Here is a 14235-nt window from a genome sequence, read left to right on the forward strand (position 1 = left end):
AAATCTGCTGCCCTTATCTGGTCTGGCCTACAGCAATGTGGTTGGCTCATTGAACAAGAGCAATTTGGGATGGGCAATAAATGCTTGCCACATCACATGGACGAATAAAAAAAACCAATTGTTTACTTGAAACCATTTGTTAAATTCGGATCGAACTTGCGCAAAAAAAGCCTTCCATGTACGTTTTGTTAAAATGTGATTTTGTGAAAATCACTGGAAAATTTTGAATTCTTTTCAGCAAAACATACAAACTTCAAATTTTGGATGATAACATATTTCCCATCCTTCCTTCTGGGAGGTTGGCTGGAGGTGTTTGTTCTTGTTGATTTTTTTTGCCCTTTGGCGAATCGTTCTGTTTGGCAACCCTTCCTAATTTGACTGAATGGAATCTTGGACAGCATCGGCATCTTTGATTTCACAAATTAAGTTATAAGCCTCATTTTCTGACCTAAAAAATACTGATTTATAAGTACAAATGTAAAAACACATTTCTTGAGAGCAGAGCCCCAAGAAGCTGCAAATATCAAACCTTAACTGTTTCCCACAGCATTCTGGAGGTGGGACTGTGTTTTATCATACTGTGTACCTCTCTGAAAGAAAGGCACTCCTGGAAGCTATTGACAGATTGAAGAAAACAACAGTATGGAAGTGTCAGATGGTGTGCGTTAACATCGCCCAGGTGATTTTAACACATTACAAGTTGCTAATTTCATCAGGGCTATATGGAAATGCCTAAATGGTACATTGGGGGGAGATTCATTTGAAGAAGGAAAATATTAGAGACTGCGGTCTACTGATCCTCCTCAACAGCCAAGCCTGAAAAATTGGTAGAGAGTTGAGCGTAGGCCACATGCCCCAACTCTCTGTCAAGATGCATCAGGTATACAAGGGCGACCTGACCCAAACAACCCACAGCGACCATGAGGACCTGATGCATAGACCCAGCTCACACTGATACAAGTTTTGTACAGAACGAATCTTTATAATGCCAAGCAAGTGTGATATTTATAAAGCCCATGTGCAGTTTTTATAAGCTAATCTTATTTTGTTTCTTCCCTATTTCCCTCTCCTGTAGTCTCCCTGCACCGCACACCTTGCCCGGCCAAGAGGAAGGGTTGGAGACCTATTCCCATGCCTTTGATAAAGCAGTGTAGGAACATCGCCTGACAGTGAAAGGGTACCATAGAAACTTTTACCTCACAGCACTTTGTGAATGCAGGCCTTGACGGTTTCAAATGAAGTCTGATGCTTTGCCACCAACAACAGATGTTAGCAAACAAATCCCCAAGTGCTCTTAATTTTTATGTGACTTGGTGGAAATGAATGGTGGATGTGAAATGGTGGGTGGGAGCTTTAAATTCTGTTCATTTAGCTAAATTGCTCTCAACTGATGGTAAAGTGAAATGGAATTTCATATCTGCATCTTTGATTTCGCAAATTGAGTTATAAGCCTCATTTTCTGATCTAAAATGTACTGATTTATAAGTACAAAGGCAAAACACATTTCTTGAGAGCAAAGCCCCAAGACGTTATCAAAGATCTAATTTGCAATCCCAAACCGATGATATGGTCAGCTCTGCAAAAGTATAGATGTAGATGCAAATTGCAGCTTTACCCTTGTAACTGGGGGATGCAGTCACTGGAGATAAAATTTGCCTAGTAGTGGATTGACTTGATTGACTTCAATGGAACAAAGAATCTGGCAGAGTATTTAACGGATGCTGACCCACTACCACCAGTTCTGCACCTCCATATTTGGATTTTAACCCCCTTTGCTGTCAGCCTCCAGAGAATGTGTGTTCAAACACAGTCATGTGTGTTCAAACACAGACTATGAAGGGAGTGCTTCTGGGAAAAAAGTGAGCTGCTGGGTTCAAGGAGAGTGAAAATGACCATTCTGCTTAATAGAAGTTATAGCATATGAAAACAGACATATTATCATGTGAGCACTCCTTCATTATCTTGGCACCAGTAAGTTAGAAAATTAAAGTGCAATTTGTGTGCTATGCAGCCTTAAAGAAGGAAATTTTCTTTAACAACAAAGTACTCCCCCATGGATTTAATTTTGAACATAATTGCCTCCCTTATGTCTTAGCAGCATTACAAGAATTAAGAACAGGAGTAGCTTTTCGGCCCCTCAAGCCTGCCCTGCTATTCGATAAAATAATGGTTGATCTGACTGTGGCTTCAACTCCACTTCCCTGTCTGCCCCTCAGAATCCTTTACTCCCTTGTCAATCAAATATCTATCTAACTCTGCCTTGAATATATTCAGTTAACCGGCATTGTTCCCCCCCTTGCAATTTTTTGATCTCCAGGTGCCTTGTGTGTTTCCCACAGTGACACCATTCACTGATCTGAACAGCAGCTGGGGAGATTCTTGACGTTTCATGTGAATAGCGAACGTTTGGGTCCGGAGCATGTTCTCTGTTCATGGCCAATTTATCATGCCTTTTAATGTTGCTTTTTATTTTTCAACTAGAATGCTGGAGAAACTTGTCAGCACTTCCTACTCCCAGGCCAAACATGGATCTGTCATATTATTATGCTACTTTAAACATCAGACCCTTAAAACATGTATCACCCAATTGAAGATGTGTTGTACTAAGGCTTACATATGCCAGGCTGCATATTACATACTGATGAAAGCATTTAGAGTTCTGGGATGCTGGTGGTTAGAATCCTCCAACTGAAGTGCGCACTGATGTAGTTGGTTAAATATTGCTAACTTTGCGCTGAATAAAATCCTTTAATTACAACTTCAGATATTTCAGTTTTATCCAGCGTTACAAATTCTATAACAGCGCCTGTGATTGCAGAAACTTAAGCCCTGTAGCAGGATTCTAAAATCTTAGAGCAGTCACTGTATCTGCAGCATGATTGAGTACATCTATGACCCTTGCAATTATTTGTTTGTTTTATAATATCGAACTACAGCAGTCAATCATGCCATTTTACACTAACCTGATTCCCATTGGCCTACAACTGAATAGCTCTACAAATAAAAGATTTTCACTTTGGCAGCAGATGCAGCTCATTAGATTGATGTTTATAGCATCATAACATGTAGCCAAACCCATAGCCATCTAATGGGCCAGACATATTTATTTTCTTTCTGTTCTATTCTCTTCCTTCCCAAAAGGAAAACAAAACAACTTTTCTTCAGTTGACCATATAAGATCATTGTTTGTTTGATCATGTTTTGTTTCAAAATACATCCATGTCTTTGCACATGAAGACACTCCTTGTCATGTCATATATTGCACTATGCCTTGTTGAAGTGGATGCAAAGCAGGGCTTATAATACATGTAACATTGCTGTATTCCAGGCACTTAATATTCAGGAGTAACTAGTGATGCGCAAGCTAATGTTTTTCAGGGTACAGCTAGCTCATAGGCCTGCCTTAACTTTTTCTTTAATGTTCTAGTGTGGAATGTGTGCCATGATTAAATTTTCACAGAAATGCAAAAGAGGAAGTGGGAAAGTAACTAGCAGTTTTGCAGCTGGAGTTACTATAATGATACAAAAACAAAAATAGCTGGAAAAACTCAGCTGGTCTGACAGCATCTGCGGAGCGGAACACAGTTAACGTTTCGAGTCTGTATGACCCTTCAACAGAACTAAGTAAAAATAGAAATGAGATGAAATATAAGCTGGTTGAGGGGGGTGGGACAGGTAGAGCTGGGTAGAGGGCCAGTGATTGTGGAGGCAAAGAAGAGATTGCCAAAGATGTCCTAGACAAAAGGACAAAGGAGTGTTGACGGTGGTGATGTTAGCTATAGAGTGTGCTAATGGTGACATTAAAGATAGAAAGCAGGACGAGCAGGTGACAGATGGCCCTAGTGGGTGTAGGATAGGGGGAAGGGATCGAAATGGGCTAAAAGGTGGAGATAAAACAATGAATGGAAATGCATTTAAAAATAATAGAAATAGGTGGGAAAAGAAAAATATATATATTAAAAATATATGAATTATTGGAAAGGGGGGGATCGGAAAGGGGGTGGGGATGGAGGAGAGAGTTCATGATCTGAAGTTGTTGAACTCTGTTAAGTCTGGAAGGCTGCAAAGTGCCTGATCGAAAGATGAGGTGCTGTTCCTCCAGTTTGCGTTGAGCTTCACTGGAACATTGCAGCAGGCCAAGGACGGACATGTGGGCATGAGAGCAGGGTGGTGTGTTGTAATGGCAAGCGACAGGGAGGTCCGGGTCATGCTTGCGGACAGACCGAAGGTGTTCCGCAAAGCGGTCACCCAGTCTGCGTTTGGTCTCTCCAATGTAGAGGAGACCGCATTGGGAGCAGCGAATGCAGTAGACTAAATTGAGGGAAGTGCAAATGAAATGCTGCTTCACTTGAAAGGAGTGTTTGGGCCCTTGGACGGTGAGGAGGGGGGCAGTAAAGGGGCAGGTGTTGCACCTTCTGCGGTTGCATGGGAAGGTGCCGTGGGAGGGATTTGAGGTGTAGGGGGTGATGGAGGAGTGGACCGGGGTGTCCCGGAACGGTCCCTGTAGAATACCGACAGGAGGGTGAAGGGAAGATGTGTTTGGTGGTGGCATCATGCTGGAGTTGGCGGAAATGGCGAAGGATGATCCTTTGAATGCGGAGGCTGGTGGGGTGATAAGTGAGGACAAGGGAGACCCTATCATGGTTCTGGGAGGGAGAGGAAGGTGTGAGGGCAGATGCGCGGGAGATGGGCCGAACACTGTTGAGGGCCCTGTCAACCACCGTGGGTGGAAAACCTCGGTTAAGGAAGAAGGAAGACATGTCAGAGGAACTGTTTTGGAAATTGCCATCATCGGAACAGATGCGACGGAGGTGAAGGAACTGAGAGAGTGGGATGGAGTCCTTTCAGGAAACAGGGTGTGAGGAGCTGTGGTCGAGGTAGCTGTGGGAGTCGGTAGGCTTGTAATAAATATTGGTGGACAGTCTGAGACACCCTGGTCCACTCCCCCATCACACCCTACACCTCAACCTCCTCCCACGGCACCTTCCCATGCAACTGCAGAAGGTGCAACACCTGCCCCTTTACTTCCCATCTCCTCGCCGTCCAAGGGCCCAAACACTCCTTTCAAGTGAAGCAGCATTTCACTTGCACTTCCCGCAATTTAGTCTACTGCATTCATCGCTCCCAATGTGGTCTCCTCTACATTGGAGAGACCAAATGCAGACTGGGTGACCGCTTTGCGGAACACCTTCGGTCTGTCCGCAAGCATGACCTGGACCTCCCTGTCACTTGCCATTTCAACACTCCACCCTGCTCTCATGCCCTCAAGTCTGTCCTTGGCCTGCTGCAATGTTCCAGTGAAGCTTAAAGCAAACTGGAGGAACAGCACCTCATCTTTCGATTAGGCACTTTACAGCCTTCCGGACTTAACATTGAGTTCAACAACTTCAGTTCATGAATTCTCTCCTCTATCCCCACTCCCTTTACGATCCCCCTTTTTCCAATAATTTATATATTTTTTATATATATATATATATATATCTCTTTTATATATATTTTTCTTTTCCCACCTATTTCTATTATTTTTAAATGTATTTCCATTCATTGTTTTAATCTCCACCTTTTAGCCCATTTCGATCCCTTCCCACTAGGGCCATCTATCATTTGCTCGTCCTGCTTTCTACCCTTAATGTCACCATTAGCACATTCTATAGCTAATATCATTACTGACAACACCCCTTTGCCCTTTTGTCTATGACATCTTTGGCAATCTCTTCTTTGCCTCCATCTATCACTGGCCCTCTATCCAGCTCTACCTGTCCCACCCCCCTCAACCAGCTTATATTTCATCTCATTTCTATTTTTCCTTAGTTCTGTTGAAGAGTCATACGGACTTGAAATGCTAACTGTGTTCCTCTCCGCAGATGCTGTCAGACCAGCTGAGTTTTTCCAGCTACTTTTGTTTTTGTTTCAGATTTACAGCACCCGCAGTATTTTGCTTTTACTTTAATGATACAAGTTTTATCCATTTCTCTCCTGGACAATTTTCTGCACCTGTCTCGTGACCATACTCATTCTTGCTGGAGCAGTTTCACAGGTGTAAGCCCTCTGGCATCTTAACCAAGTGATCACTCATCATGCATGAGCTGAAAGTTTGACCTGGGCAGGGTATTTGACCCCTAATGCTATCATAGCTGTGCCCTCCCCTGTTCCCTTTTGACAATGCATGGTTTTGCAGAGGTTATTAGCTAGTGATCAAAGTTAACCTTCACCCAGTGATCGTACTGGCTTCTGCAGCAGAGGATTGTGGCTGTGAATTGAGTTGGGATATTCTAAGATCATAAAAGGTGCTTGACAAGGTTCTACACAAATTATTGCACAGCTCCGGCCTCAAGGAGGCTGGAATACAAGGGGCAGGAAGTTATTCCTAACTGTACAGAGCCTGGGTACTGCATAATAAAGTGTATCAGCATTAAAATTAGGCTCAATCTTTTCCATGCCATTGTAACTAATGTATATTTGACATCATGGCATACTTCAGAACCTTGAAATACTGCATTCAGTTTTAAACACTGCACCTCTGGAAGGATACATTGGCTTTGTATCAGATGTAGTGCACACTTAACCGGACTTATACTGGAGCATCACGATGGGATAGATTTCATAAACTTGACTTCTATTTCCTTCAGTTTAGAAGGTCGAGTGTGATCTAATTGAGGTGTTGAAAATGATGAGGATATGAACTAGGTCCCGAGAAACTAATTCCTCTGGTTGTGGAATCCAGAACTAGGAAGCACAACCTTTAAATTAGAGGTAGGCCATTCAGGAGTTAAATCATGAAATATATTTTCACACAAAGTAAAATGGAAATGTGGAATTCTCTCTCCCAAAGGATGTGGGTACTTGGCCAATTGAAATTTCCAAGACTAATCAATAGAACTGTGTAGGGTAAGGGAATCGAGGGATATGGATCAAAAACATGTCAATAGAGCTGAGGTACAGATCAGCCAAGGTCAAATTGAATGATAGGACAGATTTAAGGGACCGAATGGCCTCCTGTTCCTATGTTCCGAGGAAAGGTGCCACATGCAAGCTCTTTTGCTTTCTTCATGTGCTTTTAGTTAACTGCTTAAACTTTGGTGTGGTTACAAATCAGGAGCTGCACTTTGTTAAAGGAAGTGTTCTAAATTTAATCTGTTGAAATTATAAAGAGCAGTTCTTAGTGCAATGTTATTAAAGTCTCCTGTTTAATAACAAAATTATATAGTAAACCAAAGAAATTGAAACCCTGGTGCCACATCATATTGATATATGCTGCCCAGTGAATGAATATTATACTTTTGTGCATGCCATCTCCAGTTTTAATATGACAGGGTTAATGGAACTCGGATTAGATTTTTTTTATTTGAAGTATTCCTTTTCTATCCCATTCTATTTAGCATTCACAGTAAATAGTTCCTTGATGTGTATAAATCAATATGGATATTGCTACTGGGATCATACCACATGATTATCATGGAATTTAAATCAAGAAGATATGGATTAGGGATAAACATGTATTTGTATTCTATCTTGCCTGAACTTTCCCATAATGGCCACATTCTTTTACGTTTTACTCACACACAGGGTGCATCTATGTATCCTTAATGCACTTGAATTTCCTCAGATTATATGACTAATTGAAGTAAAGCTGAATGTCATGAAGCTATTAATGTATACAATATTTTGGAAAGTATTTTTCTTTTAAAACAGAAGTTTAGTCTGCGGGTGTGTCTTAATTAGATTAAAGTCAGCTAGTCTGGGTGCTTTGATATGTACTCATTTGAGACGTAAACAGAGAGGGTAGAGTGCATTTGCATTTTTTGAATAGAGCATTCAAGAAGTGAGGTGAAAACTTGATGCCTTTCTAGCAGCTACCAAGCAATATGTTTATATTACTAATAAAATTGGTACTATGAAAGGGGCTTCATTGTTAAAAGGTAAAGTTCAAAGAGGCTGGCGAGACAATGAGCATTTGAATTCAATCAGCGGTGGTAGGTATAACTTCAGTAGTTTTTGGGTGTGCAGAGGAGAGGCAATGTAAGGCCAAAAGGCAGCTGCAAGCCTCCAACTGGCTCCACAGTGAAAAGAACCTCATTTTGAATTTGTAAGGTGAGAATGCTTTGCCTGGTGTTTGGTTAAGTCTATGGGTTGCTGTTGCCTTAATGGAGATTAGTTTGGGAATTTGTTACAAGTTATGATAGTAGTAATTCATAGCCATGTGTATATATTTTAACCTGTGTAAATTAATAAAATGTTTCAATTCGTTTAACATAAAACCTCAAGAGCTGATGGTCTGATTCCTGAATTTAGAGTTGCATCTCAAACATAACACTTAATCATATTTAATGACAGTTGTTTAAAGTTTCCCTCGGGATTTTTGAATAACTCTGCTTTACCAACTACATCAGTCATAACATGAATGAAATAGCTACAAAAACATGTAGAATGGCGATTTTGCAATTAGGATATAAGTACTACGTGCTAAAGTTGAACAACACTCTTCACTTGCTAACGGCTAATTGCATCCTGTGTTACTTATCTACTTCTGCATTGGAGAATGGTATGGTATTTGAAGAAGTGAGGGTGTAAGGAAGGACTTCATTTTGCTTCTGTCACTTCAATTTCACTGAGCGCCACCAGGGCTCCTGGCAGGACCAGCCTTTTTTAATAAAGGTGTATCAGTATTAAAATTAGGCTCAACCCTTTCCATGCCTTTGTAACTTATATCATGGCATTCTTTAAAAAGCATTTGCAATTTCCTTCCAGTTAAAACAATATAAGGCATTTACTATTTGTCATTTTAAAGACTGACAGTGGACTTGAAAACAAGTACTGGACATGAAATATTTGTTTGTCGAAACACGGTTGCAGCCTTGATGGGATTTTTATTGGCATGATTTCTGAAAGACTTCACTTTGAGAAATATTACTGTAGTATAAAAATTAAGACTTTGGAAATGGTCGTTTCATGGGTAGTTTTAAATTTTGTGGTAAGGGACCATTAACTATTGCAATATTTGCTTAATGATGGCCACCCCTTGGTGCTGATTATTGTTGCAAATACTGGCTAAAATCCCAATAGCAAAGTAGTCATCTTTGAGAACCAGCTGTTACCCTCCTGTGTTTGCTGCAGTTTTCCTCTTCCCCGAGTTCCTTTCCTTCTCTGGCAGTAATTATTAAGTCATGTCAGAACTAGGTGATTTGCTGATGATTTCAGGAGCTGTTAGTTTGAATTAATTATAAAATCAACATTGCCCTGTTGACCAACCTGAGAAAGCAAGCAAGTTTCACAAGCAATTTTTTGTGCAGAGACTAATTTTTGAGCAATATCAAGTTCATATGTTGAGAGTAAGATTATGCCTTATTTTTTTTCCAGGACCACACAAACTAGATTGTACTGAAGTTTGTTAAAATGTTATAAAGTATGTTTCTTTGTGTTTAACAGATGAAAGTTATCATGATGGAGAGTTGAAGCAAGCCAAGCCAGCAGTTGGACCAGGAGTAGCTGTGCTATTCCCCAGGGCACCGCCTTTCACACAACCACAGGTAACTGAACAATCAGTTAGAACTGACTGTAATTAAATTTGATAGTAAGTTTATTTTGGCTGCCTTGAGTATCACAGAATCATTGCATGTTGGACACAGGAAGGCTGTTAGTAAGTTTGAACAGTAAGTACCGATGGCAACAAAAATTTGACTTGGAGAAGATAGTAAACTAATCAGTTAGAGGAACCTAGATCTTCAGTTCAATCTGAAGAACACAAGATGCTACTCACTACTTGGCACATGCCACTCATTTGTGAAAAGATTTATTTCAAAATATTGGCTAAGAAACAAAAACAGCATGCAGCTAGCTTTACTTGAAAGAGTTCAGTGTTTTGTTATCATTAATCTTTAACATTTAATTTTTCCTTGTGGTATTATTTAATGTCTTTTTGGGCTGAGAATGTAGCTGGGTGGGGGACTTCAATGTTTATCACCAAGAGTGGCTTGGCAATGGCAGCGGACAATTTAACAGCTAGCAAGAGGAAGAGGCTTTATGAACATGTCTAGCCTCAATGCTGGCAGAGCCAGCAGGTGAGTGCAAAAGACAAGCATGAAGCATTTGCAGTTGTCTTCAGCCAGAAGTGGCAAGTGGATGATCTATCTCAACCTCCCCTGAGTTCTTCACTATTACAGAAACCGGTCTTCAGCAAATTTGATTCACTTTGTGGTATCAAGAAATAGTATTCTAGGCTTCATTAATAGGGGCATAGAGTATAAAAGCAGGCAGGTTTTGCTGAACTTATATAAGACACCGGTTAGACCTCAGCTGGAGTGTTGTGTACAGTTCTGGGCACCACATTATAGGAAGGATGTGAATGCAGAGGAGAGAGTGCAGAAGAGGTTTCTGAGAATGGTTCCAGGGATGAGCCACTTGAGTTATGAGGAAAGATTGGAGAAGTTGGGATTCTTTTCCTTGGAGAGGAGAAGGCAAAGAGGAGACTTGATAGAAGTTTTCAAAATCATGAGGGGTCTGGACAGAGTGACTGTCCCCACTCATAAACGGATTGAGAACCAGAGGGCACAGTTTTAAAGTGTTTTGCAAAAGAAGCAGATGCGAGGTAAGAAAATACTTTTTTCACACAGTGAGTAGTTAGGGTTTAGAATGCACTGCCATTAAGTGTGGTGGAGGCAGGTTCGATTGAGGCATTCAAGAGGGCATTGGATTATTATTTAAATAGAAACAATGTGCAGAGTTACGGGGAAAAGGCAGGAGAATGGCACTAAGTTAAAATGCTCAGAGCAGGTGCAGACACAATGGGCTGAATGGCCTCCTGCACCGTAACAATTCTGATTTTGTTGACTGCACTGGATACAGCAAAGTCTTGACAACTCCCCAGCTGCAGTGCTAAAGACTTGTGTTCCAGAACAAACCGTACCTCTAATTGAGCTGTTCCAGTACAGCTCCAACACTGGCATCTACCCAACAAAGTGGAAAATTGTCCTAGTGTGTCCCAACTACAAAAGCCAGGGCAAATACAGTCTGTCAGTTGCTGCCCTGTCAGTCTACTCTCAATCACTAGCAAACTAATGGTGTTGTCAATAGTGCTATCAGGCAGACTTACTCAGCAATAGCTAGCTCACTGAAACTCAGTTTAGGTCCTGCAAGGACCTCTCAGTCCCAGACCTCTTTACAGCCTTGGCCCAAACATGGACAAAAGAGCTGAATTTCAGAGGTGTGGTCAGAGTTACTGCTCTTGACATCAAGGCAGCATTTGACTGAATGTGGCATTAAAGAATCCTTGATGTTCGCTAATGATTGCACAGTGTTAAGTGACATTTGTGTTTCATCAGATACTGCATGTAGTAAGATCCGGGCGATATTCAGGCCCAAGCCTGAACATCGCCCAATACAAGTGCGAGGACATGATCATCTCTAGCAAGAGAAAATCTAACCACCTCACCTTGTCAGAGGTTAACGGACAGAAAGCAGAGTAGGCATAAATGGATCATTCTCGGGTTGGCAGGCTGTGACTAATGGAATACCACAAGGATCAGTACTTGGGCCCCAGCTACTCACAATCTATATCAATACTTGCATGTGGGAACCAAATGTAATATTTCCAAGTTTGCTGATGTACAAAACTTGATGGGAATGTGAGTTGCAAGAAGGCTGCAAAGAGGCTTCAAGATGATTTAGACAGGCTAAGTGAGTGGGCAAGAAAATGGCAGATAGAACTTAATGTCGAAAAATGTGAAGTTATCCACATTGGTGGGAAAAACAGAAATGCAGAGTATTTCTTAAATGGGGAGAGATTGGGAAGTGTTGATGTCCAAAAGGACCTGGGTGTTCTTGTTCATAAGTCACTGAAAGCTAACGTGCAGGTGCAACAAGCAATTAGGAAGGCAAATAGTATGTTAGTCTTTGCAATGCAAGGGGATTTGAGTACAGGAATAAGGAAGCATTTCTGCAGTTGCATAGAGCCTTGATGAGATCACATCTGGAGTATTGAGTGCAGTTTTGGCCTCCTTACCTAAGGAAGGCCATAGAGGGAGTGCAACAAAGGTTGACCAGACTAATCCCTGGGATGGTGGGATTGTCCTATGAGGAGAGATTGAGGAGACTGGGCCTAGATTCTCTAGAGTTCAGAAGAATGAGAGGTGACCTCATTGAAGTGTACAAAATTCTTACAGGGCTCCATGGGGTAGATGCAAGAGGGATGTGTCCCCTGGTTTGGGAATCTAGAACCAGGGTGGACAGTTTCCGGATAAGAGACCGAGATGAGGAGGAATTTCTTCAGTCAGAAGGTGGTGAATCTTTGGAATTCTATACCCCGAGGGCTGTGAAAGCTCAATCATTGCATATGTTCAAAGCAGAGGTCGATAGATTTCCAGATACCAATGACATCGGGGATATTGCAGTACTGTGGGAAGATGGCGTTGAGCAGGAAGATTGGCCACGATCCAGAGCAGGCTTGAAGGGCCGAATGGCTGTGTCCTGCTCCTGTGTTCATATTCAATAGCATTACCATTGTTGAATTCCCCCATTGCCAGCATCCTGGGAGTTGCCATTGACCAGAAACTTAATTGAACCAGCCACATGACTTAATATGGCTGCAAGAGCAGGTCCGAATATTCTGTAACTAGTGACTCACCACCTGTCTCCCCAAAGCCTGTCCAGTCTTTGCAAGGCACAAGTCACGGGCGTGATGCAACTCATCAACCCTCCTTCAACAGCACCTTCCAAACCTGCGACCTCTACCACCTAGGAGGACAAGGGCAAACAGATGCACGGGAACACCACCACCTGCGATTTCCTCTCCGAGTCTCTCACCATCCTGACTTGGAATCATATAACTTCACTGTCCCTTGGTTAAAAGCCTGGAACTCCCTTCTTAACAGCACTATAGGGGTTCCCACAACACATGGACTGCAGCGGTTCAAGAAGGCAACTCATGACCACCTTCTCAAGTACGATTAGGGATGGGCAACAAATGCTAGCCCAGCCCGTGACACCCACACCCCATGAACAAATCTCCACTTGTTTGAATGAGTACTGCTCCAACAACACTTGAAGCTCAACACCATCCAGGACAAAGTAGTCCGCTTGATCGGCACCCCATCCACCACCTTAAACATTCACTCCTTCCACTACTAGTGCACAGTGGCAGCAGTGTGTACCATCTACAAGATGTGCTGCAGCAACTTGCCAAGGCTTATTTGACAGCACCTGCCAAACCTTCTTTCAATGTCTCTGGGTCAAAACCCTGAAACTCCCTGTTAACAGCACTGTGCAAGTACCTTCATCACGTGGGCTGCAATGGTTCAAAAGGGTGGCTCACAACCACCTTCTCAAGGGTAATAAGAAATGGACAATAAATGCAAGCCTAGCGAGTCACATCCACATGCCAGGATAGAATATATAAAAACAGATATTCTTCTTAGTTATTGTTCACTTTCGGCAACTTCCCTGTTGCTTAATATTCTGCCAAAGATTTGGGAAAACAGACATTACTTTATTATGATTATTCTAAATGAGAAATATATTTGTATGACAATTTATCTGTTGTTGGAGTGTTAAATAACTTAAAGCTTTTCCTATATCTTTAGCAACATAAAATACTGTTGTAATCATGAAACTAGTGTGATTTGACCAGTGAAAGGTATACTGTTTCATGGACTGAACAGGGCTGGGACGGATGCAGAGTACTTTCCTTATTTGTTACAAATAAAATGCTATGGGTTATTTTAGCCTATGTTTAACTAACAGGTATATTTTAATCCAGAAACCTAGAAGACCAAATCTGAATAAGCGAGGGCCACCATTTTTACAGAAGAGATTGTCGAAGAAAGACAATGCAGAGGAACCTAAAATCAATAAGAAAGAAAATGAAGCTGAAGCAATACCCAATGACAAGGAAGAAGAGAAAGATAAAATGATCAGGTACTCGATGAATGATATCCTACCATCACTTGTGGTTTTATTACTATCCTCCGAGGTGCATGTTTTCCATATTCACAACTATGAGTCCGATCACGGTGAATTGGCTGGATCGCTGCATCTTGATGCCCATGCCATTCGCTGAAGTATTTTGGAAATATTGTTCCTTGTTTCTTCAAAATTTGTTTTCCTTTCACGCCTTCGGCAAGCAGAAGCGATGGCTGCTATCTCTTACTATTAATAGCTTTATCTTTTTACCTTGATCTATTTTCAGGACTTTACTATCGCTCTATCTCAAATGGAATCCTTTCAGCTCTGCTATTGCTAAAG

The 14235-nt window shown here is 41.6% G+C and overlaps 1 protein-coding gene across 1 annotated transcript in view; it reads left to right on the forward strand.

Annotated features, from left to right (window-relative positions):
* Window positions 1-14235, forward strand: part of man1b1b (mannosidase, alpha, class 1B, member 1b) — a 53158-nt gene that overhangs the window by 8345 nt on the left and 30578 nt on the right. Inside the window, exons 4-5 of the mRNA XM_078550322.1 lie at window positions 9427-9527; window positions 13751-13908. Coding sequence (XP_078406448.1) covers window positions 9427-9527; window positions 13751-13908 — 259 coding nt within the window. The remainder of the gene's footprint in view (window positions 1-9426; window positions 9528-13750; window positions 13909-14235) is intronic.

Source organism: Cetorhinus maximus, chromosome 10, assembly GCF_964194155.1.
Source record: "Cetorhinus maximus chromosome 10, sCetMax3.hap1.1, whole genome shotgun sequence".
Lineage (NCBI taxonomy): Eukaryota > Metazoa > Chordata > Chondrichthyes > Lamniformes > Cetorhinidae > Cetorhinus > Cetorhinus maximus.